The 22800-nt window shown below is 40.4% G+C and overlaps 2 protein-coding genes across 2 annotated transcripts; both read right to left on the bottom strand.

The window, feature by feature from the left end:
* Positions 1-11: 11 nt before the first annotated feature.
* On the bottom strand, positions 12-13504 carry fxyd3 (FXYD domain containing ion transport regulator 3). The gene is made up of 8 exons (XM_044117838.1): positions 13348-13504; positions 5041-5098; positions 3693-3734; positions 3472-3495; positions 3240-3314; positions 3081-3117; positions 2961-3004; positions 12-674 (listed from the first exon to the last, which is right to left on the bottom strand). The coding sequence occupies exons 2-8, from the start codon at positions 5072-5074 to the stop codon at positions 655-657; spliced, it is 276 nt and encodes a 91-aa protein (XP_043973773.1). The 5' UTR covers positions 5075-5098; positions 13348-13504; the 3' UTR covers positions 12-654.
* Positions 13505-13792: 288 nt separating this feature from the next.
* Positions 13793-17504, bottom strand: fxyd11 (FXYD domain containing ion transport regulator 11). The gene is made up of 7 exons (XM_044117840.1): positions 17437-17504; positions 15721-15776; positions 15500-15532; positions 14917-14931; positions 14628-14702; positions 14491-14515; positions 13793-14367 (listed from the first exon to the last, which is right to left on the bottom strand). The coding sequence occupies exons 2-7, from the start codon at positions 15752-15754 to the stop codon at positions 14337-14339; spliced, it is 213 nt and encodes a 70-aa protein (XP_043973775.1). The 5' UTR covers positions 15755-15776; positions 17437-17504; the 3' UTR covers positions 13793-14336.
* Positions 17505-22800: the final 5296 nt, after the last annotated feature.

Genomic DNA, 22800 nt, shown 5'->3' with positions numbered 1-22800 from the left:
CCACTCCTACATGTGTTTTAACTGTTATTTTATAGAAACAGGACTCGTTTAACAGTACAATCCGTGAAAGGAAACTTGGGGAAAGAACATCACTCACTTCACGGATTCGACACAAAACACAGACTGCAGGTTAGATTGGTGACTAATATCTACATCAGTGTTCACCTCACACATACAGAATACATGACAGAAGTGACGACAGACACAGCCTGCAGTAAACGTGGAGCTTTACGATCATTTTTGGTGGTATGTTTGCATTACTATCCATGCCACTTTCATTTCAGTCAGCTAAGTCAGCCGACACAAGCCGAATTGTGAAATGTTTGCTCTCTTTTTTGGAAGATTACACAAACTTCTGGGGTCTCTCAGTCAATCCCAGCCCAACAGGTTCTCAAATACACAAGAGTTCAGCTGAGTGAAATGAAAGCGACACAGTTTTATGCACAATATGTCTGAGTGTAACAGGCTGCAGGTCAGTAGTTCAGTTGTCAGGCAGAAGGCCTCACACCTAATATCCGGTGCATGCCGGCTGCTCTCTGTGGATTTCTCTAAATAACAGCAAAAGCCTGTGCTTGGTCTTATAAATCCCACTTATGTTGCTCTGCGGCTTCTGTTGGCCGGACGTTTGAGAAGTCGGTGTGTTTGGGTTGTTGTTTAGCAGTCGCAGGCACGACCTGTAAGCACAACATGGGAAGAGACGTCAGAGACCAGAGACATTTACTAACTTTGCAAGAAGGAAAAAATGTGCAAATAAGACAAAGCTGGTAGGGAGGAGGACAGAGACAGAGCAGGTATGGGTGCGCTAATGCAAGTGGAAAATATGGCAGCAGTGAATCCCTGCAGGCGCTGTGAAGAGATGCTTACACATTACACAGTTGTTTCCATGTGGGTCTCAGCTGTGTTGTGTTTACATCAAAGCTGCAATAATTGCATGGTTTTACCGAACACGTTTTCATAAGATATGCTGTGTAACCTTTTGGCCAGGTCAGCTTAAACTCACCAAGCACAGGCAGCAAGAAGCTATCTGCATTTTGTTTTACGTTACATGTACGGTTATATGAATGCACCTGGAAGATCCATTTTTGCATCCTACTTGATAGTTGGTAAAGTTATCAGTGATAGTTTTTCTGTAGGTTAGGAGATTTTAACGTTTTAAAGGAAATCGAAAAGCAAATTGTTGTGGGACGCGACGCTAGAGCAACACTTTCACAAGAACCGGTACGTTTTGTGTCCATTTTCTCAGCTGACCAATTCATAAATTTGAAAGTGTTTGCAGTTACTGGTCAGCAACATGTTGCATTTTCAGTCTGTTGGTAAGATACAATAAGATAGAGGGAGTTTGTCTAACTGTCTGTACAAGTTTTCCACCACTGAAGAATTTTTTGGGTTTTCCTGAAGGCATCACGATGCCTACAAGTTCACCGACTCTCACTTCTCTTTTGCTCCTTCAGTCCAAGGACAGCCCTCTTAAGATGTATCATCTCATTTTGAGGGAGTCCTTACTAGACATAAATAAAATCAACAATATTACAAATCATAATTATAAGAAAATTCAACACATAACATTTAAAAAACCAAAACAATTTACTCTTACTGTATGTTTGAGAAGAACACAAATAGTGAATATGTCTGGATCATGTGATATATTCTTTATTGTAGATTTCTGTGACGGAAATATATTTATCATGACCGGCCAGTTTTTTTTTTTTTTAACACTATTAGACTTGTGAAAGTTTTTTAAGAACGGTTGGGACGTTTGTCGTCAAAACCGATGGATAAAAATCCCTGTAATGTCGCAATAGGCGAGACGTGCAAATAATTATTTAATCGCTCATTTAACTGAAACAGAAGACATTCTGTGACCTTTGTAAACAAGATCTAAAATCTGTCAACATATCGCATAAAACAGAGTTATGCACAATCAGGCAGAGTGACCTCCGAGGGGTTCACTGCTGAATCTTTTTATAGCTGCTGCAGCACAAGTGTGGTGACCTCCAGCAGCTCCAGTCCGCTCCCTGCGCCCCTCCTCCACCTTCTGGACGCCCGGCGTCCCGCCACCTGTTGAACAGCGAGGTCCGAGGCATCTCAGGCCAGCTCTGTGAGCGCCGACCAGTTTGTGTTGGCATGGCTGTGTGTGTGTGTGTGTGTGTGTGTGTGTGTTTAGGATAAAACAGATGGACGGAATAAATTAACCAGAAAAATTTAACTGGGTTGGAGATGAAACACTGAATATCTAAGACATTATTACGCCTTTTGTATTCTCTAATAATCCATCAATTGTCCTCCTAACTTGGTAAATACTGATACAATATATTCCATGACAACACTTGTTTTATCTGACTGACAATTTCAAAGAAGAGATGTTTTCTTTGCAGTATTTTTAGCTTCAGTCAATTCATGTACAGTCACTGGCATCCCTAACACAGACGGAAAATATTTTATTAAATAAATAATATTTTACTGGGCAGATTATAGAAGAATCACATTTTTTTTAATAAAAAAAACAAACAAACTCATTCTATGTTAACTATTTTTAAATATAAAATCAGTAGTGCCATAGTTAATAACTCTCCTGCCAATTTGTACAAAATAAATGCAGCTGACATATTTTGACTATATACTGCACTGGAAATAAGCATTTAATGCCCTAATAAAATGTCTGTAAGACTGTATTACATTAAAGATAATGGCTTGTTTGCATGTCATTGCATGAAAATATATTAAATTCCACACAGCTCAATAAATATAGAGTAAATAAATATGGAGGATAATATATTAAGCACAAAAATCTTGTGTTTTGCACCTAATTTATAAGACATCTAAAGGTATTCTGATGTAAAACAGGTAAACAAGGGGGATTACAGTTCTGAGGAATACTAGTGGTTTTATTTTTGGACATCTTGATATTAATCTGTTGGCTGATGGGTAACTAATTGAAGATGAGTGTAAATTAAGAGTACCTTGGTCGTTGAGCATCTGCTGAGCGTTGCTTCCTGTCCTCCTTCTGAAAAGAGAGCAGAGCTTTAGCGTTTCCACTCTAATTTCACACAGATCTATATCTGAGCTTTTAAAAGGTTCACCTCTTGTTCTGGTTGAACTTGCACCTGCAGTGGCCACCTTCAAGAGAAAAGAAGCTCTTTTTTTTAAATGGCTGTATCTCTGAGTACTATCACATATTTACCAAGATGTTTCTGTGTGTGTGTGTGTGTGTGTGTGTGTGTGTATAGTATGCTTCTTACTGAACAGAATAGTGATGCCAATGAGACAGAGGACGGCAGCCAAGATGAGGCCTCCAACCCGCAGCCTGTGGTAGTCTGCACAAACAAATGGCGCTCGTCATTAAACAGTAAGCAAAAACAAATATTAGCTAAAGGGCCCGACGGGATAAACTCATTTCCCCAGACATCTTGGTTCAAATTTAATTAATTTAACTTCTGTTATTGCAGCAGTCATAGAAGAAAGGTGAATTACCAAATGTAAAGGCTTCTTCTCCGTCTGTTGGAGCAGAAAAGAAAAGATGTCAGAGAGAGGATGCACAGTAACATTAATAAGTGACCCAATGTAAACAGCGTGATGAGCAAACACAACGGCCTCGTTCTGAACCTTAACCAGGTCACGGCATTAACACATTTCTTGTCCTGAACTAATATAAAACCTAATCTGAAGGCATAAAAACGTCTGAGAAACATTACTGTCGTTCGTGGCCTCTGCGTTGACAGACACCAGGGACAAAACTGAAAAACAAAAAAAAAAGAGAGATACACATCAGTGAAATGAACCACAGCCTGAAACCTCTCACGCGATTTCACAAACAAGAAAAGAGCTGCACAGAACATGCAAACCTCTGCAGGATCAGCACTCCAGCTGACATTTAATGTTAGTGTAAACAGGGTTCAATTTAGGCAGGTTCTTACAAAGATACTTCAATAACAAAATAAAAACAATCTGCATATTCGCTAGTAGTACATTTGAGGTCTTCCATAAACAATATATATTCACTTAAAACATTACAATTCAGAGCAGAGTGCACAGATGTGCCCTCATTACTGTTAATGTGATAATTTTAGTACAGTACCGGCACCACTGGTGGAGACATGTGGAAAAAGATAAAATAAAGATAATATTAATTATGTTTCACCGACTGTAGCTTTCTGGCCAATCGCCAATAACCAATCTTTAAAAAGTCTGATCTGGCAAATCAGATTTCGGCCGCTAAATTATTATTTTTGACTGAAATTTTGCTAAATATAGCAAGGAAGACACGGAGTTGGTAAAAGTGGGGCGACTAATGTTAACTGAAAGCGTCCAGACATGATGTGGTGGATCGGTCTGTCAATCAAACCTCCCTAACAGGAGGGCAAAATAGGACAGCGGATGATTTTTAGACCTTTGCCGGGATAAATAAGACTGCTTGATAAGACTGGCTTCATATGTAAACCGATCTCCTAAAAAAAATAAAATAAATCACGGCCAATTTATTGATGCACCCCTAATAAATTCACATTTTACTGCTTCATAATATCACACAAAAAAAAATCAGAAAAATCCCACCGTTAATTTGACTTTTTCAGTGAGAAGAAAGATTCACATTATTAATTATTCCTAATGTTTTCAACAAAAACCTCCCTATAAATCCTATCAAGTAAATCAAAGTCAATCTTTCTTTTGAGTTCGTCAGAGGCTAAAGAAACTTTTATATACGCGAGTCTATGATATCCCGTCTCCCCAGCTATAAATATGAATATTAGAATTGTCTTAGCTACTCTTCAAAATGGGAAAGACAACAGAACACATCACTTAAGTAAACTGGATGTGCCTCGATGTTCATACTGCCTACACTGCAGTCACAAACAGAAAACGGCAACAAAAGTTTCTGTGTTTTTCAGTATGCATGTTCAACCTGGGCTGCAAAGTGTGAAGGGCGCTGTGTGTGAAGAGTTACTATTCATGCTTTAAAAATACATTTTAAGAAAAACGTCTATTTTTCAAAGACAGTTTAAACCACTCACAGCAGAAATCAAGATATTCTGTTTTACTCACAGGTCACAAACACCAAAGTGGGGATCTTTGACATCTTCAGGCCTGATTCTGTTTAGATCTGAAAAAGACAAACGGTACAGCAGGTTAATTATGACGCAACACAAACTGTTGATCTCTGTCAGGCTCCGGTGGCAAATATGAATAAAAGCCTGACGATTTGTTTGAGAATCTAGGCAGAACATCAGTTTGGAGCTCATGTCCCCATGAAACTGCTGCTCCAAACAGACCATTTAGTCACACGAATGCAGAGCCGCTAAAATATTTACATTTTAAACGTCATGCTAATGCCGTTTGTGACGTTAAAAACTCTTCACTGTGCCGTGGGCCGAGCAGCAGAACGAGACAGAAACAGCAGGCGACCCGGACGTCCGAGGAATAAACATTCGTCCAATTATTTCACATGGGCTGAAAAGTGGGGTGATTTTCATGGTCACAAAGGGATGAAGGCCTTAAATATCTCGTGGTAACTGCATTACAAGGCTCCCATGTTAAAGCTTCAGAACTGTAATCTTCTTTGCTCCTGCTTCAGTGCAGCTGTCTGTCAGAATGTTATTATCCAGCCCTCAGGCTTTGAAAGCTTTTCTTGCTCTGAAGTGATGTATTAATCCTGTTTTCTGCAATGCATCAGCATAAAATGCTCATATTCTATTAAAAGAGCTCTTAGTCTGTGCAGATATTCTCAGATCTAGCTCCTGTTGCTGATAAATCATTCTAACAGGCAGGGCCGGATTTAGGAGGATGGGGGCCCCTGGGCTGGAGTCAGGATGGGGGCCCCTGGGCTAGAGTCTATATATATATATATATATATATATATATATATATATAGATAGATAGATAGATATTTGTATGTGTTTGTTTTGTTTTAGAGGATGAACAGAAAATGACCGAACAGTAAGTTTTGACAACTTACAACTTTAATAAGCCAGTTGTCACAAACTACAAACAACTCTGAACTCTTTTCTAGAAAGACTAAACCACATGTTGGGGTTGAAACTAGAATATGATGCTTGCATCACAAAATAAAATCACTGAATAGTTATTGTTGCCTGGACTTCAACACAAACTATAAAACAGATTGAGTGCATGAAATGCAATGCTCAAATCTACTTTTACAAAGCAAAGCGAGTAAAACAATATTTATACAAATATCCCCAGCATTTACAAGTCCATATAAGTACAAGTGGAATATATCAAAACTCAAACTTTTTCATTGGTTTTAAAGTTCTTGGTAAATAGTGGAGGAAATAAATGTCAAAAAAGTGCTTCTCTGCCAGTCAGACAGAACATGGATATAAACAATATCTTCTGGAAAAAAGAGATCAGGCATACTGTAGTTTTCAGAAAATATCCTGACCCAGGTAAGTCCAAAGTGCTGCCCTCTGAAGGATTTTTTAAAGTTTAGGCATTTGCGTTCAGTTGCGTGCTTCCAGTCACTGAAACCAGTTTCAAAGTTTGACTGAGTATTAGCATTGCTGAAAATGCGGCATGCAAAACAAAATGCAGCTCCGGTGGATGGAAAGTAGAGCAGCCACGGTCTTTCGACGTACTCACCATTTAACATCTTGCGTTTAAAGTGAGATTTGGAGAAGTGACGCTTTTGATGCTTGTACACCCGTTCTGATGCTTGAAAGCCAACATTCATATTTTGACAGCTCTCCGGTCCTCGCTCTGCCCAGTAAGCTCGCACGGACTCGTCAATTTCCCCCCAATGCGCCGGATCGGTACTGTACGGATCCACAGTCGTCTTTCCATCTGCGGAAGAAGATCCCGCTTCCACCAACTCTGACTCCACAGACGCCAGTCCAGCCACCGACTCAGTCACGGTTATAGGTTCTGGCGGGATCTTAGTGCCGGTGTTAGCATAGCTAAGGGTTTGAGGAGCGGGGATAATAATGTTTCTGCTCCATCTCCGCTAACAGGTTTAAAAAAGCCTGTCAATTTAGGCATTTTGTTTGTCGCCTCTTTGGCGCGATGCTCTTTTTCTTTTCTCTTCCTTCTTTTCTGCGCTCCGCTGTCATATTTCCTGTTGTCCGCCATTGTAAAATAATATTCCCTTGACGCTCCTCCTCCCCAATGCGTAAGATGCGTCAAAAGTGGACCAATAACAAGCAAGCATTCAAGATGGACGTTTGCCAGAACAAATTGGAACATTTTTCATCGGTGCTGTCAAAATCATGGTAGTCATTGATTAAATTCTGACACTATCCATTCACAAAAATATAAAACATCCTTCGGGGCCCCCGAAATGCCGGGGCCCCGGGCTGCAGCCCCGGTAAGCCCCTGCTAAAATCCGGCCCAGCTAACAGGAATAAAATGCCTCAGAGAACTACTTATACGCCTTGAGCTAGTTTTCATTTCGCTACTTTCTAAGCCTGAACGTCAATGGGCCGTTAAGACACAGAGATATGTTTTGATAGATGGTTACTGCCCTGCGAGATGCTGAACTTCCACCTCGGTGTCAAATCTTTTGAATGCTCCATCAGGTTTTTCTCCAGGATTGACCTACATTTAGCTTAATCTATCTTCAAATGAACTCTTGTTAGCTTATGGAAAGCGGTGTCATCATTTTATTTAGGGTTATGGGGTTGAAAATGGGTTAAACATAATGCGCAGCAATCCTTACAGATTTTATATCTACAGAAACTTTGAAAACCATGTAAAAAAAAAAAAAAAAAAACTGGTTAAAAAAAAAACAACAAACAAGGGGTATGAACATTTTTGCAGGGCATTTTAAATCTTCCTTTATCAACTAATCTCCTGGCGCTTCATTTAGATTCCAAGCGTCATCCGAGCAGATCAGCTCCCATGTTGTTTGTGGCTGTGATGGTTGCCGCGTCGGGGCAGCACCGCCAGACGCACCGTGTGACACACCTAAGTCTACAGTGATTTTCCACTTACTGCACTTTTCCGCGTTGGGTGCATCGCAGGGAAGAGCAGACTAGAGCGGGAGCAGATTCACACACACAGTCACACGTGAGAGAGGTCTGCGAAAATGCAACACTTGCAGCGGCAGAAAGTCTGCTCTATAGAACCAACCCAACAATCCCCAAGACAGCTACTGTCTCACTGCTTTAGCTAAATGTCAAGGTTTGTAGGTGTAAAGCAAACCAAAGCTGAGCATGATCAGAATAAAGGATGTTATAAAAGCAGTATCTCTTCCCGCTTGGCTGCTGGTTGGAGTTTGGCAACGGGGAGGAGAGAAAGAAAACAACAGGATGAGCGCCTCTCTCCTGGTGCCTCCCCACAGCAACCCCAGGCGACGCCGGGGGAATGCAGAGGATGGGAAGCTGGCCGGCGACCAGCAGAGGAAGACAGAGCAGGGAGAGACGTGCAAGAGATGGAAGACGGAGAGCGATGAAGAGCCTGAGGAGCAGCTCCCTCCTCACCTCCACCAGCACGACCATATTCTACAGCAAATGTTTGTATAAGGTGGAGCATGGGAGGAAAGTGCTGGAGGCTTTGTGCTCAAGCAAAGAGAAAAGTCCAGCAACTTGGTGGGAAAGCAGGGTGCCGTCAGAACGCGTCATGAAGCAGCTGTTTGAAAAGAAAAGAGCCGTGTTGTCACAGAAAGGTGCTTAAGCGAAAACTGCCAGATGAACATCTTAGACTGTTCCAGACGGCGAGTCACATCATCTGGAGCGTTTGAAGGAAAACAAGAGCAACGCTTGTGAAAAGATAAGCTGACTTTCCCATTGGGATAACATCAATCTCTCAGGGATTCATCTTGCAGGGGTATTATTATTTTTTCAGCCTTTCATGTCTCACACATCTTACCGATTCTTCCTAGTGGGAAATATGACAAATTCTCCCACCAAAGCCCCCTGACAGATCTATGCTCCGCTGTCTGAATGCTGAATCCTCTAAAAAGCATCATTAGCTTCCAATCTTGTTTTGTCCTCCTTGCGACTTTATAATGAATCTTGTGAAATCACAGCTGATGGGGAGGTTTGTTTTACTCCCAGGGCCTGAATTCCCCCTGCGCAGCGACGACTCCAGCCGTGCCTGTTGCAGTAATAAAGACGGTTCTGTTCTGGCTTTGTCATGCTACTAAGCCAGACTCTGACTGGGTTTTGTTTTCAGCTCTCACAGCGGTACTTTTCCCTTTATTTCCTGTCCCTCTCTTTCCTGCTTCACATATCTCTTTCACTACTTGTATTTTCGCCAAATCTGAAAGCCGAAAGAATTGCCTGTTTGTTTAAAACCACTATAACCCACTGCTTTTCTTCGTTGGATCAGCTTCTGTTCCCTCCCTTTGGCTCTGCACTCTGTTTAAACTTGTACTTTACTTGTACCCTGTTCCGAAAAAACACTTGTCCACATCCCTGCACTTTCGCCTTTTTTCCCTTTCCCTCCCTCTCTTCAGCCTTTTCAACCCATTTATCCATTACAAAGTCCCAGAGGCAGGGCTTAGGGTTTCTGCTCTTCAGCCCATAATCAGTTTCTGCAGTCCAGCCTCTCTTCTTCTCCTCTCTGACATCAGTGACGCAGCACAAACCATCCAGGCATAACTCACCTATACGGTCGCGAATACGCAAGAAAAACTGCTCTGTTTACTCTGAAATAAACAAGCCTGTCTCGCCCCCAGAAGACCATACATGCAGGAACTTGCGGAAGATTTACAAACTTGCATGGTCTACTTATATAAAGCTGTTGTTTCTCCTGAGGCTGCAGTTGATCGTGTTGTTACATTTAACGAGATCATCTTCACTGCCGTCGCTGGTCATAGGTGGTCCTATTTAAAGAAGCTCTACTGCTTTAAGTAGACAATATTAAACAAAGATATGAAAAAGGTTAAGGATGAAATGCATTGTGGGTAAGATGATTGCAAACTAGTTTAGAAAACAGTTGATTCAGCTGATGAATTACATCAGTAGGTGGTTGAATAACTCAAAAATAAGCGATTAAATCGTTTCACAACGTCTCAAGTCGATCAGCATTTTCCATCTCAGAACAGGAAATAAAAACACAGCAGGTATAATGTTTCTAGATTTTTTTTTTTCAAACAGCAGAGTCAGGATTAAGTTATTAACTAATACTTTAAATATTACGACACAGAACAGAACAGTGGAACATTGATCTTGCTGTTGGTTGTAGTTGGAGACGACAGACCCGATCACTTGGATCACACCCACACTAATGTGTAGCAGTAAAACAGCCTGGCCAGAACAGACTGTGGGTGTCCACAGCTGCTGTGACTCAGGGGCCGAAGTGGTTATGAAATGGGAGTAGGAATAGATGAAAAAAAAATTAAAAAAAGTCAACGCGACAGTACGACATGGGAGCATGAATTGCTGAAATGGCAAACTGACTCAGAGCGGTAAAAACCTCCCTGTTGGCGTCTCCCGTCACACGCGGATACGACAGCATGTATGTCCTTTTCCAACGTGTTGAACTCCCAGACACGCGTGTTTGTGTTCCTGCACTACAAAGGCAGCTGTCTATTTTCGGGGGTGTTTTTTTTTTTATGCCTAAATTAGCATCAGTGCATTCCAGTGTGCAACACATCCTCAGGGAGCGCACATGTGCACAGGAAGGTTTTTGTTGTAGCCTGAACACACTGACGACGGCCGAGTCCGGTTCGATGTCTTTGGAGATTAAATTCCCATTAGTCGTTGGAAAGAGAAAAGAGTCAGGAATTAAGGATTTCAAAGCGAAAACGGACAACCTTAAAGTCTGGAGACTTTTCAAATGCGTCCGCTAGATACCAGATAATCAATACTGACCAAGGATGAGCTCCAACAAATGGAGCGACTTGTTTATTTGTTTTTATTTTATTGGTTGACATAAAAAGAAAACGTAACAGAGACAGAAAGGCCAGAAAGGAAGAGCCCAGACTCAGTGGAGGTGGTGCGTTAAAGGATAAAGTGACACAAGAAAAGGAAAAGGCCAAAACATTTCAAAGGACATGAAGAGGAGAAGGAAAGTAGGAGAGAGGAATTTAGGCCTCAGGGAAGGAGAGAGGCAAGAAGACAAGGGAGAGTGAGGTTGAGAAACCGAGGAAAGGAGGAGGGACATAGGCAGAAAGCACGAGGGAGTGCAGCATACTCCAAACATGAGTCACACATGGAAACCACAAGCGCTAACAACAGACTTCATGTGCCTGGCTCTGCCGCCACACTCACAAGACGAAGGGATGGAGTCCATTTCTATAATTTTATTCAACCAGACTTCAGTTGAAAAACATGCTCAGTCTAAGACCTGAATCAACAGTTACAGAATTAAAAACATTATCCGCGAACGTTTATGACTGCTAAATTTGAAAGGATTCGCTGTGGTTCATCAGAGCAGAGATGTTACAGCTCTGAGGTCAAACGGTGAAAGCGGTGAAGGTCACGGCCATGATGCTGATATAAAATCAATGGCTCCTCGTCAGGGTTTCTAAATTTGCCCGCAAAGTGACGTGTGAAGAGGTGAGGGGGGGAGCGGGCGCCTCTGAGCTCTCTCTGCTCCTCTCCTCCAAAGCCAAAGTGTTTCTCTCAGTTTCTCCCCTTGTTTTCTCTGTGATCACGAGAGGCGAGGTGAAGACGGAGAGCTAAGTCTGTCTCATCTGTGAAAGAATAAATAACTCTGTCGCCTCGTTCAGGATCCCAGACTCCATCCTGCTGTTAGCTGCTGGGAAAGAGCCAGAAGCAGAATTTGCTCTGAAGCACGTTTAGGAGTAAGAAATTAATTTCTGGCTCAAATTTGTTAACTTGCTTTGTGATTTTTTTTTTATTCTTTCTTTACAAATGCAAAGTTTGTGGCTGCAATGATGGCTCACAGATAGGAACTGACAACTTCAAGCAACACTAATTTCCCTCTGACTTCCACTGATGCAGAAGGACTGTGTCGATATGCAGACGACATCCTGATCTAAATCCTTCACCAACATTCGCCAGAGGAACTGGTATGTACAGTTCCTCCGTCACTACAGCTTCTCCAACGGTTTCTGTCCCCTTGTCCTTTTCCCAGGCTGTCCTTGTGACACTTGGCAAACACGAGTCACCATTGCTCTTATCAGCTGGCCTTCTGTCTCTCACACACTCGCAAACACACCACAGTCCACTACACGCCTGTGAAACCAAGCTGCAGCGTGGCTACCAGGAGAGCTTCATCAGGTTTAGGAACAAAACGTTTCCAAATGGGTCAAATCATTTGAAATCACATTTTATATCAGGTTTATTTTAGTTTTAGACAGCTGCTAATATATTTGGATTGAACTAAGAGAACATTTAGCACTTCCAGGTAGACTTTTTTGTGAAATCAAACTAACGATATATACAGTGTAGTTTGTCACTTACAGGAAAAACATGATAAGGTCACTTTTTAATTATTTGTTTTACCCTTTTGTTGTAACTTCCTACATGGTCAAGATAACAAAATGTCCCAATCATTTTCCCTCTTTGTTTGTGTTTGTAATCAAATTCTTGATTTAAAGGCTTTTGTTTCTACTGTGTTCAGCAACTGCAAAGTGTGAATGAATATGGAGAGAAAATAAAACTGGAGAGAAAATGTGGTGAAGGCAAAAAGGTTTGGATCCAATTAAAGGTGATTTATGACTTGTTATCTTGAGCTGTCCATCCTGTCTTAGGTGGTAATCAAAACCAACCTCTGGCTACGTTCATGTCCTTGTAAATTTGACAAAAATTGAATACTCCTGAATCTTTGTCTTTAAATGAATGCAGACGTTTATGCTCTTCAAACTCATTTTCATCGACAACTATGTAAACTGCGAAATATAGAAAATATAAACCTAGAATAGATGTATTATCCTACACAAATCATAGATTCCTCACAAGGTTTGAATTTCAGAGTCTTTTACTCTATTAGTGAAAACAGAGCAACAAAAGGCACCATTAAAGAAGGAGAAGGGGTCACCCGGTCCCTATTCATACATGGACCGCCTCTGCTCACGCGCGTAGGTAAGAACGCGCGTGCGATCACTTGTACTGGTGGCCTCGATAGAAACTGTAAACAGGACTGAAGGTATAAATTGCTTTAGACTAGATTTCACTTTTAATCATTAGTCTAATTACTAAACTGTATCAGGAAATGTGGCGGTAAATGTTTTTCCTTGAGTCTTTGTTGCTGTTTAAACAACCGATCAAAATTATTTCATGTGATTTTTTTTGTGTTTCATCAAGTTTTTGGGAGAAATTTTCGCGCACGCAACTTATCTAAAAAGGAAAAAAAGTCGTAACACGCCTTTTCTCGTTTCAAGTTTCCCAAAGATGGAGTAAACTGTCCATCTGTCAGAGGAAATAAACAACGCGGAGAACGTAAAGAGAACATTTCAGACTAAAAGGTCATTTTTGGTGAAAAACTTACCCAGAAACTCGAGAAATTCAGCAGCAGAAAGCGAGCGGATATCTTTGCGTGACTCTCTGAAGCAGCGTCCTCTCTCCAGTGTGCCTGCCCACACCCAGCCTTCAACACGTCCCTCTGACACTCAACAGGTTGGCTTTTCATTTAAAAAAAAAAAAAAAGAAAAGAAAGGGAGGAGACGGAGGGGGAGCCGTGCTCAAAGCTACAGCTTTGTTAAAGAGATTCTGGTCCCGGGTCGGTTTCCGCTGACTTCAGAACGAGCGAGCGGACACGAGTGGGTGGGGGAAGCTGACCCAGAGTCAGCCCAGAGGAAAACGTCGGATATAAGAAGCGCTAAGTTGAGCAGGGTTTTGCTTTTCCCGTTTAATTGCTTAAAAAATAAAGAAGTAACGATCAGATCTGCATTGAACAAGCCTCTGAAAAAAAACCACACACACTGACACATCTGTTAACTTTTACAACAGAGATGTTTATTAGAATTTGTACATGCATTTAGGTCGGTGACATTTATTTCCCAAATTCTTTAAATACTTGGACAAACACAACTAAATGTATCTATAGCTGATCACATATCACCGATTGCAAGTGACACTGTTTCAAAAGGCTTATAATTAGCCTGAATAATTTGAGTGCGACATTGTAGTAATGGCTTTGCAAGGGGAAAAAATAATGCTGTCTAATCAATCTATATTTACAGACAGTGGAAATAGTTATTAAATAGACATTTAAGGACAGATCTGGACAAAATAAAGTCTCGTGTTAGGGGGGAAATGTCACACAGGATATTTAGATTCAACAAGTTTAAACCATGATATAAGGCTGTTGTTTCAAAAGTATAAATTTGGGGTTTCTGGTTGCTGTTATTATTATTTTCTTTTATGTCTGTGCAGGTTATGCCTGATCTTCTGAGCTGACGTTCTTCCCACCATTGTCTCTCCACCAGCCAGCCGCCTCCCAGCTCCTCTTTCCGAACCGGTTTGTCGGGAGCAAGATCAGATGTCATTGTCATTATCCCTTTTATGACTGGATAAAGAGGAAGAGGAAGAAGGGATTGGCAGCAGTTAACCTGGCAGCTTGCAAAGAAAGAGCCAGCGAGGACAGCAAATTTAATTTCAGACAGACTCACGACTCGTAGAAATATCTCACCTGAGTTTCCTGCTGCAGTCTTTGGCTAGGACAGAAAAGTTGTTTTTTAAATGATTTGCAGATATTTGCACAGTTTGGATCGAAAGGAATAGTTGAAAATGTATGTATATATTTTTTATTGTTTTTGGAGTACTTACCGACTAAAAGGGCGATTGCTCCAACTATCAGCAAGCAGGTAAAGACAAGGCCTCCTATTCTTAGCCTTTCGTAGTCTGTCAGATAACGAAGCACACACATCCAGTGTCAGAGTTGGACATTTTGTTGAATGTCGTATTTTGAGGCAAAGCTCTGAATAAGTTTCACTTTTCTGTATTTTTGCAATCAGTAATTTGCAGTGCGCAAATGGACTTGTAATCAAATATTTAATCATGTGAAACTGTGTTTCATATTTCAGCGTGTAGGGAAAAAAAGAGGGTTCATGCTTACTGTAAACGAATGGATCTGAAGACAACAGCAGTGAGATACATGGAAAAGAAAGAAACGTTTAGTTACAGTTATTAAGTACAACTCTGCATTTTTTCATGCTTTAAAGAAAAGGCAAATTAAGCTGTTTGGAGTTATTTATAGTAGTCGTAAATGCAAAAAGTTGAGAATAGGAAAAAAGCTGCTCGCACTTTAATATTGAGGAGTCTCTCTTTTAGGATTGAAAGCTTTGGCATGCCGGTTAAACAAACAACCTGACTAACTAATCTGTTAATAAAACCCCACCATCGTGTTACTCTACGAAGAACAAAACAGATACCATATTCTGCACAACAAACTCTAGTTTAAAGTGGCTCCCACCAAAGTAAATAAAAAAATAACAATAGTTCAAATTGAGCAATAAGATTGTTATAAATGTTACGTTGTTAGTGATGCTGCTTCTACATTACAAATAGAAACCATTTCATCATATCTGTTTTCACTCCAGGTTACAAATCTAATGTGAGTCTGAAGTCTCGTTTGAACTGGTTTATTCCCAGATCAACTAAAGATAATGGGGGGAAATAAAGAAAGGTTATTGTCTTACTTGCTTCAGTTTCCATAAAAATGGAGAACAGCACTGAAAAAAACAAAACAAGTTAAAAAAAACAACAAAACAAATGGCACGTTTTAAAAAAAAAAAACTTTCAATGATTGAAAATTAGTCATTTCATCCATCTGTTGTAATAATAACACACAGGAAAGTGTTTTTCCTGCTGTAAATACATTTTACCACATTCTCCTATGACATGTGCTTGTTTAGGTTACCTGCTAGCAAAGTGACCAGACTGAGACGTCCCATCCTGAACACAACAGACAGTCAGCTGGAAAGAGACACACACACAGAGAGACACACCAGCATCGTGAGACATTTTTCTCCTCACTTCTTTTTTGCTCGCTCTCTCAGACTCATGCAGTCCAGCAACACCGTGTACTTTGCCCTTTCCTCGGGAAGACCGTCCTTGTGCTGAGAGAGGTCAGTGCCTCATCAGCAGGGCTGCGTTCTGCGTATTTGTAGAGTAAACAGCGGATCGCTTTTTGTTATGGGTCGAAACCCAGCATGTCTATAGAAAACGTTCCTACGGCTCGCACTTGACTGGGGAAAGTGTTTTAGCATCCAGCCAAGGCAGTCATGTGATGTACAGAACAGATTTTGTTCAGCCTCTCATGATCTTTATCTGATTTTGAACTTCACATGGGAAATATGCCTTTATTTCAGAAAATTACTTCTCATTAGGCTGATATTTTATAAACATCAGTCAGGTTGGTAGCTATAATGAAAGAAAACATTGACTACACAAGTATTGTAATATGTTTTTTGAACTTGCCAATGAACCAAGGTGATTTTCGGTAATTAACACTTTGATTTTGATCAATACTTACTGGTAAATTTGCTTTGCGGTGATTGAAGCTGTCCAGCATACATACAGGACGTAGTACAAGTTAACTTTTAGGGTTCCCTTGGGCTTAATAATACGCTTTCTGTCAGTTTATTTTGCATTTGATGCTAATTATCACGTCTGTTGCACGACAAAAAGCAAAGGTGGGTGCTAACATTATGAAGTAAAACACTATGCATTAGTTTTGTTGAAAGATTTAAATAGACTTTCAGATGAATAACCACCTGGACACCATCTATGTGGGTTGGCGCCCAGATGGCCAACCTGTTCCCGCCTGCAGCAAGTCTCTCTTCTCACTTGGTGTTGACCTTGGGCTAGTGGGAAATCAAATGTGTTCTGGTTTCTGTTTCTTCTATCTTCCCTCTGCCTAAAGTGCATTTATCGTCTGGGATTTAAAGGACCCTGTTTGTTACTCTGACCGGGAGACGCAAAAGTGAATTCATAAAATGCTTTTCTTTTTGCTTGATGGGAAGATTCATTGAAACCTCAACACATTTTTTTCTCTCTGCACCCTCGTTAGCTAAAAAAAGAGAGTTTGCATCAACCTCCTCCCTGCTGGGCATCTAATGGGCGCCAGGATAAAGCAGAGGCTTTTTGTGGCTCTATTGTCCTCACTTCCATTAGGACCTTCGTCAGGTGACTTTTCAATGTCAGTGTCAGGTTGCACTTGACAAGTCAAGGTTGACAAAGACTTTTGCCTCCTAGATGCAATGTGTAAAAGAAAAAAACGCCTCGCACAGCATGAAAACGTTTATCATGCGACCTAAAGCAGCAGCGGACTTTGCCAGTTCAAACTAGCAGAAATCTGCCCAAACGTCGATTAAATGTACATGCTTGGAAAATAAATACATACAAGAGTATACATCTGTCTTTGTAACTCAGGAAGGAAACTTTACAACTACATTGAAGCACTTGACTATCATCCGTACTCACAAACTGACACGGTCTATCACACGGACACAAAAAAAATACCACTTGTGATCAAGCAAGGATAAAAGACCAAAAATACTCATTCTGTGCTAAAAAAAAGAAGCATGACCTTCCATGTTTAGCTTCGAATTCACCCCACCCTACCTGGGCTTACCTGAGGTGACGATTCAGGAGCAGAGGAGCGTTTGTGAAGACTGTGCAAGGTTAAAAGTGTCTTTTGTTTTTACCTGAATAAGTACTCTCAGCTCCTCCTCTTTGTTTGGGGTAGAAACATTTGGATGAGCACAACCACATTGTGAGCGGGACATGACTCCTGGCCTGATATGTGTAGGGTATGCATCAAAGGCCAGGTGCAGTGCTATTCCACAAACATCAGCAAGTGTGAGTACGGAGCAGAAAGCTAGGCTTGAGAAAATGTAATTTTACTAACACCTGATAGACTGCAGGCCATTGAAAAAAAAAGTTCTTGTAACAAACTCGATGTTTTTTAACATGTTTTGTATGTGATAGAAATACATAAAGTAGTGCAGATGGGAGGTGAGAATATTCTAGAGAATATTTGTAAAATGTGCCAAACAGAGCCTCCTGAATCAATGCCTTGTGAGGACCTTTCACTAGAGCTACAAGTCATTTAGGGCAGACCTGCTAGCTTTCACATGCAAGACAACTATTCCAAAATAGCTCAAGCTCAGTCAGATTGGATGGAGAGCATCTGCGAACATCAATATAAAGGTCCTGCAACAGATTTTTAATTGGATTGGGATTTGGATGACTCAGACTTTATCATTAGGGTTGTTGTTCTACAAGAACCTTCACCTTTTTGTCATGTCGCCCCATAGGAACGCATGTTAAAATTTATTTAATATGGCTATACTTTGCTGTGCACTGGTATTTGTCACCACACATACACTCAAAGTTGGTCAATTTTTTCCTCATCAGACCAGAACACCATCTTCCATGTGTTTGCTACGTTCCCCAAACTTGCTTTGCAAACTTCAAACAGCAATTCTCCTGACTTTCTTTCAACAGCTGCTTTCTTCTTGCCGTGTTTGTGCTCAACAAATAGTTTTCCTCCCAAGTTACCAGAGGGCTTTTGACTGGTACATCTGATAACGTTTGATTGGAACTAGTAAGCCATATAAACCCAATTTCGAACTATATGTACTTAAATATTGTGTAAATCAAGCATAAATTACAAAATAATAATCTCATGCTGATGCACTGTCTGCGCTGATAAAGACTCACTCAATTCAGCATGGCAAATGCTTGGAGGAGAGTCGGACCTATTTTCTGATCAAATTTATTAGTTATTTGACCGCTTCAAAATAAATACGACTCAGACAGATCATGGAGCACCGATCAGTGGGGGATCAATTAGCATGAAAAAGGTGAAGAAGAAAAAATAAATAAAAATTGTGAACTTGCTGGTGGGAAAAAATATAATATCAAGGTCATTTACAGTAAAAGAAACTTTGATGAACAATTTAACAACTTTTGTGTTTAAAAATAATATAAATATAAATATTCCTTCAGAGAAAGAAAGGCTTAAGCCATTTATTTTTTGACAGATTTCAAGTAACTTTGACATCCAGCCTAATTGACATTCAGTAATTAAGTTGACATACAGTACATGAGACTCTAAATAGACTTCAACATCGAAAGGTTTTAAGGAAAAATAACACAACGAAGTGGATGTGTTGGTGATCTAGAGGCGCTACTTCACACACTGTCAGCTGCAAATCCTTTAACTCACGCCAACCTGAAGCGTAAAACCGACAGGTCATCTCTGTTCTTGTCTTATTTTCTACTACAGCCTGAAATCTCATTTATTTATTTACTTCAAACATATGCTTCTGAAATAAATTTGTCCACAAATATAAAGCCCAGGATGTGTAAATATTTGGCAAATCCTTGAATGTTATCTTTTTGCTGTCCAGTTCAGCTGATCTTTGTCTCTATAATACATATTCAGATGATGAAGTCACCTGACCTGTCCGGGGAGTGATCCTAATTTCATCCTGTCTCAGCTGCTGAGTACATCGCCACAGAAAAATATAGACAAATTTCTCCTGTTCGTGAAACTCACTACATCTTCATCACCAAACCATTTTTCCTTTTAAGACATGAAACTCCATAAACTGTCTGTCGGTATTTGGTTCACCACAATTGAGTCATCACAATAAGGATACAATTTACAGTCATATTCTTGTGTTTTGTCCTAAAGCTTTCATCTTCAGTGAGATTGTTTCATGCAGAAGCAACACAAAGACACAAGGGAAGGAGTTTGTGTTGTACCGTGTATTTTTCCACTCATTCTTTCTCTTCCCTTCCTCCACAGGTGCTTTTGTTTTTGTTTTGGTTTCCAGGTATCACCCTTCTCCCTGTGGAATCATTTTCACTCTGCAGGTCTGGTGCGGGGCAGACATTTTCCTTCTAACTACTTGAGCAGGAGAGAGCGTTTGCTTTTTCTTCCTGCAAAAATTGTCCGAGACACGTTAGGCTTTAACACTGCGAGGAGCGGCTTGTTCTCAGTTTGTTAGGTTTTCAGGCGTTTCTCCTCACAACGCTCGTGTCCACAGAGTGCAAAAATATACAGTGTCTGAGTCTCGTGACTATTTATACCTGCCTCTGTCACGCAGAAAGAAGCAGCGTCTTAACAGGTGACAGCTGCATCTGAAGGAGACGCGAAGACAAAGACACATACCTGAAGGTTTGTGTGTAAGTGATTTAGCAGCTGGTACCTGATGACGTCGAAGCAAAGAAAGTAGAAAAAACCCAGAGTTAAGCTGTCTATGTCACATTACCATTGTTTGGTCACTCTGCTGTTTGTTATCGTATTATTCCACAAATGTTAACAATTTTCAGGCTTATCCACCAAATATCTAAGACTTTAAGTGCTGGAATATTCAGACTGAAATCGAGTCCAGTGTGTGTCGCCTCTGTGGGATAGAAAAGGAAAACATGAGTGGTCTACGGCCATTTATCTGACTGTTAGCTGGTTTCCTGTGTTGCTGCTGATAAGATTAGCTAATGGTCACTGTGCTCTAAGACATCGCTCATGCCAAAGATAAAATTACACGATCATTGCTTTAATATACAGAAGATACTCGTTGCAGGAATACTGCTGTTAAAAGTCAAACAGAAAGGCTGAGTTTCTTTAAAGTCAAGACTAATTTATTTAGAGTTAATAATGACTGGAACATTGATTAGTATATTTCATGAATAGCTGATGCTCCTGTCGATAGGAACGCTTATTTTGGTGACAGTATTATCAAAGGTTATTATTACTATAGACACACTAAAGCTACAATCAACATATGTTTCCTTTACATTTAATCATTAAAATATATCTTGAGGTTAAAAAATATTCTGAACCGTGCAGAGCTCTGTTTTGCCGTCATTATGCAACCTAAAACGACGATCAAGACAAATACAGAGGTCAGTAGAAGGTCACAGTTATACTAAAAGGTGCAAAAACTAATTAACAGCTCCACCTCTGACCTTTCTCAGTTTGTTTTTGACTTTCCTCTGGAGTATTTTGACCGTTGTTTCCTGATATTTGGTAAACATGATGTCCCCAAAGTCATTTATTGTCAGCGAAAGGTCACAGCATGAACGCACAGGAAACAGTGAAGGTTATCTTACACGCATGGCCAGACACACACCTCTGAGATGGTGGTATTGAAGTGTGTTTATCCATAAACAGCACTAGTAAAGGACTAAGCACAGGTTAAGTCACATTGTAGTGAGTCAATCAGCAGAAGATCTTTGTTAGGTTTTGATGAAAAGTCACAGAAATTAACCTTGAAAGGAAGAGGTGTTGGTAGCATAAATGGCCACAAACATTACCCCTGTCTGCATTAATATGTTTACATACTTATTTATTGAAAAACATCAGCTACATTTTGACTTGAATTCATATTATTGTCCCATTCAGATGTGCAGGAATTCATCCATTCCCTTTCATTTTTAAATTAATGTATTGTACTACTTTTAGGCAGACTTAAAAGACTTGCTTCTTTTGTTGCTGTTTTTATTTCACAGTCAAATTGAGCAGCCCAGCAGCTAGCATGACCTCTCTTACTCCCACACACATGCCTTTATTTTGTCGTGTCCTGGAACAACTACAGACTTCCCATTCGGTGGTTCTGACTTTACCAGAATCGGATTTGAGGAACAGAATCCAGCACACAGTGAACCAAGGAGGTGATGAGCAGCTGAATCAACACATTGCTCCACACCAACTCTGCTGTATCAGCTAAAAGGCCAGGGAGAAATCTCTCCCGCTGACTCTCTCTTGTGTGTGTGTGTGTGTGTGTGTGTGTGTGGGTGTGTGTGCGTTTGTGTGTGTGTGTCTTTTCCACTTCAGATCTCACGGTACGGTACTCTGAGAACGTTTTTGCCCCCCATGCCTGTTGCTTTTGCTTTCTGTCTCTGCAAGCAAATTTCAATTCAAAGATGAGCCGAGGAAATACAAGATGCAGTTTTCAAATGATGATTTCTTTAATCTGAACCAACCTGGACCTGAGTGAAAAAGTAATTGCACCCTTAACCTAATAACCTTGGCAGCAGCAACTTCCATCAAACATTTGGGATCATTTGAAGTGAGACTATTCATTAAACCATATTTAAGAGATTGTTTAAGGTTTGGATTATTTTTTTTACTAAATAACCCAAGTAGGCTGAAACTAAAGAACACAAACTAATAGTTGGTTTATATCCTTCAGGAATTGAGAGTTAAATTAATGCTACTATCATTTACATGTTGTTTAAGTCCGCAAGAGGAAACACAGGCCCAGGCCTCCACGCTACCACCACCCTGCATAGCTGTCAATATGATATTCTTTTCCTAAGTGCTGTATTAGATTTTTCACACACCTGTTCCTAAAAGTTTTGCTTTTGTCTCAGCACTTCATAGAATATTTCCTCAAAGATCTTGTGGAACATTCAATTCTTTTTGGATATGTGAGACAAGTCTTTGTGCTTGTGGAAAAATTGTAGTAGGCTGAAAACTTCAAGATTATGTCCATCCATCCATCCATCCATTTTCTATCCACCCTTCGTCCCTAATGGGGTCTGGAGGGTTGCTGGTGCCAATCCCCAGCTAACGTTCCGGGCAAGAGGCGGGTTCACCCTGGGCAGGTCGCCAGTCTGTCGCAGCAAGATTATATCCATCTGTGAATAATAACTCTCCCTGCTGAGTCTCATATATATAAACATCTCCACCTGTCACCACTATGGGGCAATAAACACTCTTCTGTTCCCTTCACGTTTACAATCTGCTACATTCATTAACAGAGTTTTCAGTGTGCCTTTTTATGTAATTATTAAATATTACAGCAGCAGAGTTCAGATTTCACATATTAAACATCATTCACTTTGTTACTGATGAGCTATTAGTTTGTTTTTTAGTTGTTGTTTTTTAGCGCTGTCTTTAACAACATTAATTTGTGATATTTCAGATTTCACAGTTTGCTGCATTACCCAACAATTTAAGGTTTGACAAAAAGCTGAGTGG

This window comes from Gambusia affinis, linkage group LG05 (genome assembly GCF_019740435.1).
Source record: "Gambusia affinis linkage group LG05, SWU_Gaff_1.0, whole genome shotgun sequence".
Classification (NCBI taxonomy): Eukaryota; Metazoa; Chordata; class Actinopteri; order Cyprinodontiformes; family Poeciliidae; genus Gambusia; species Gambusia affinis.
The sequence above is the reverse complement of the archived record's forward strand: the minus strand, read 5'-3'. Positions and strand labels throughout refer to the sequence as shown.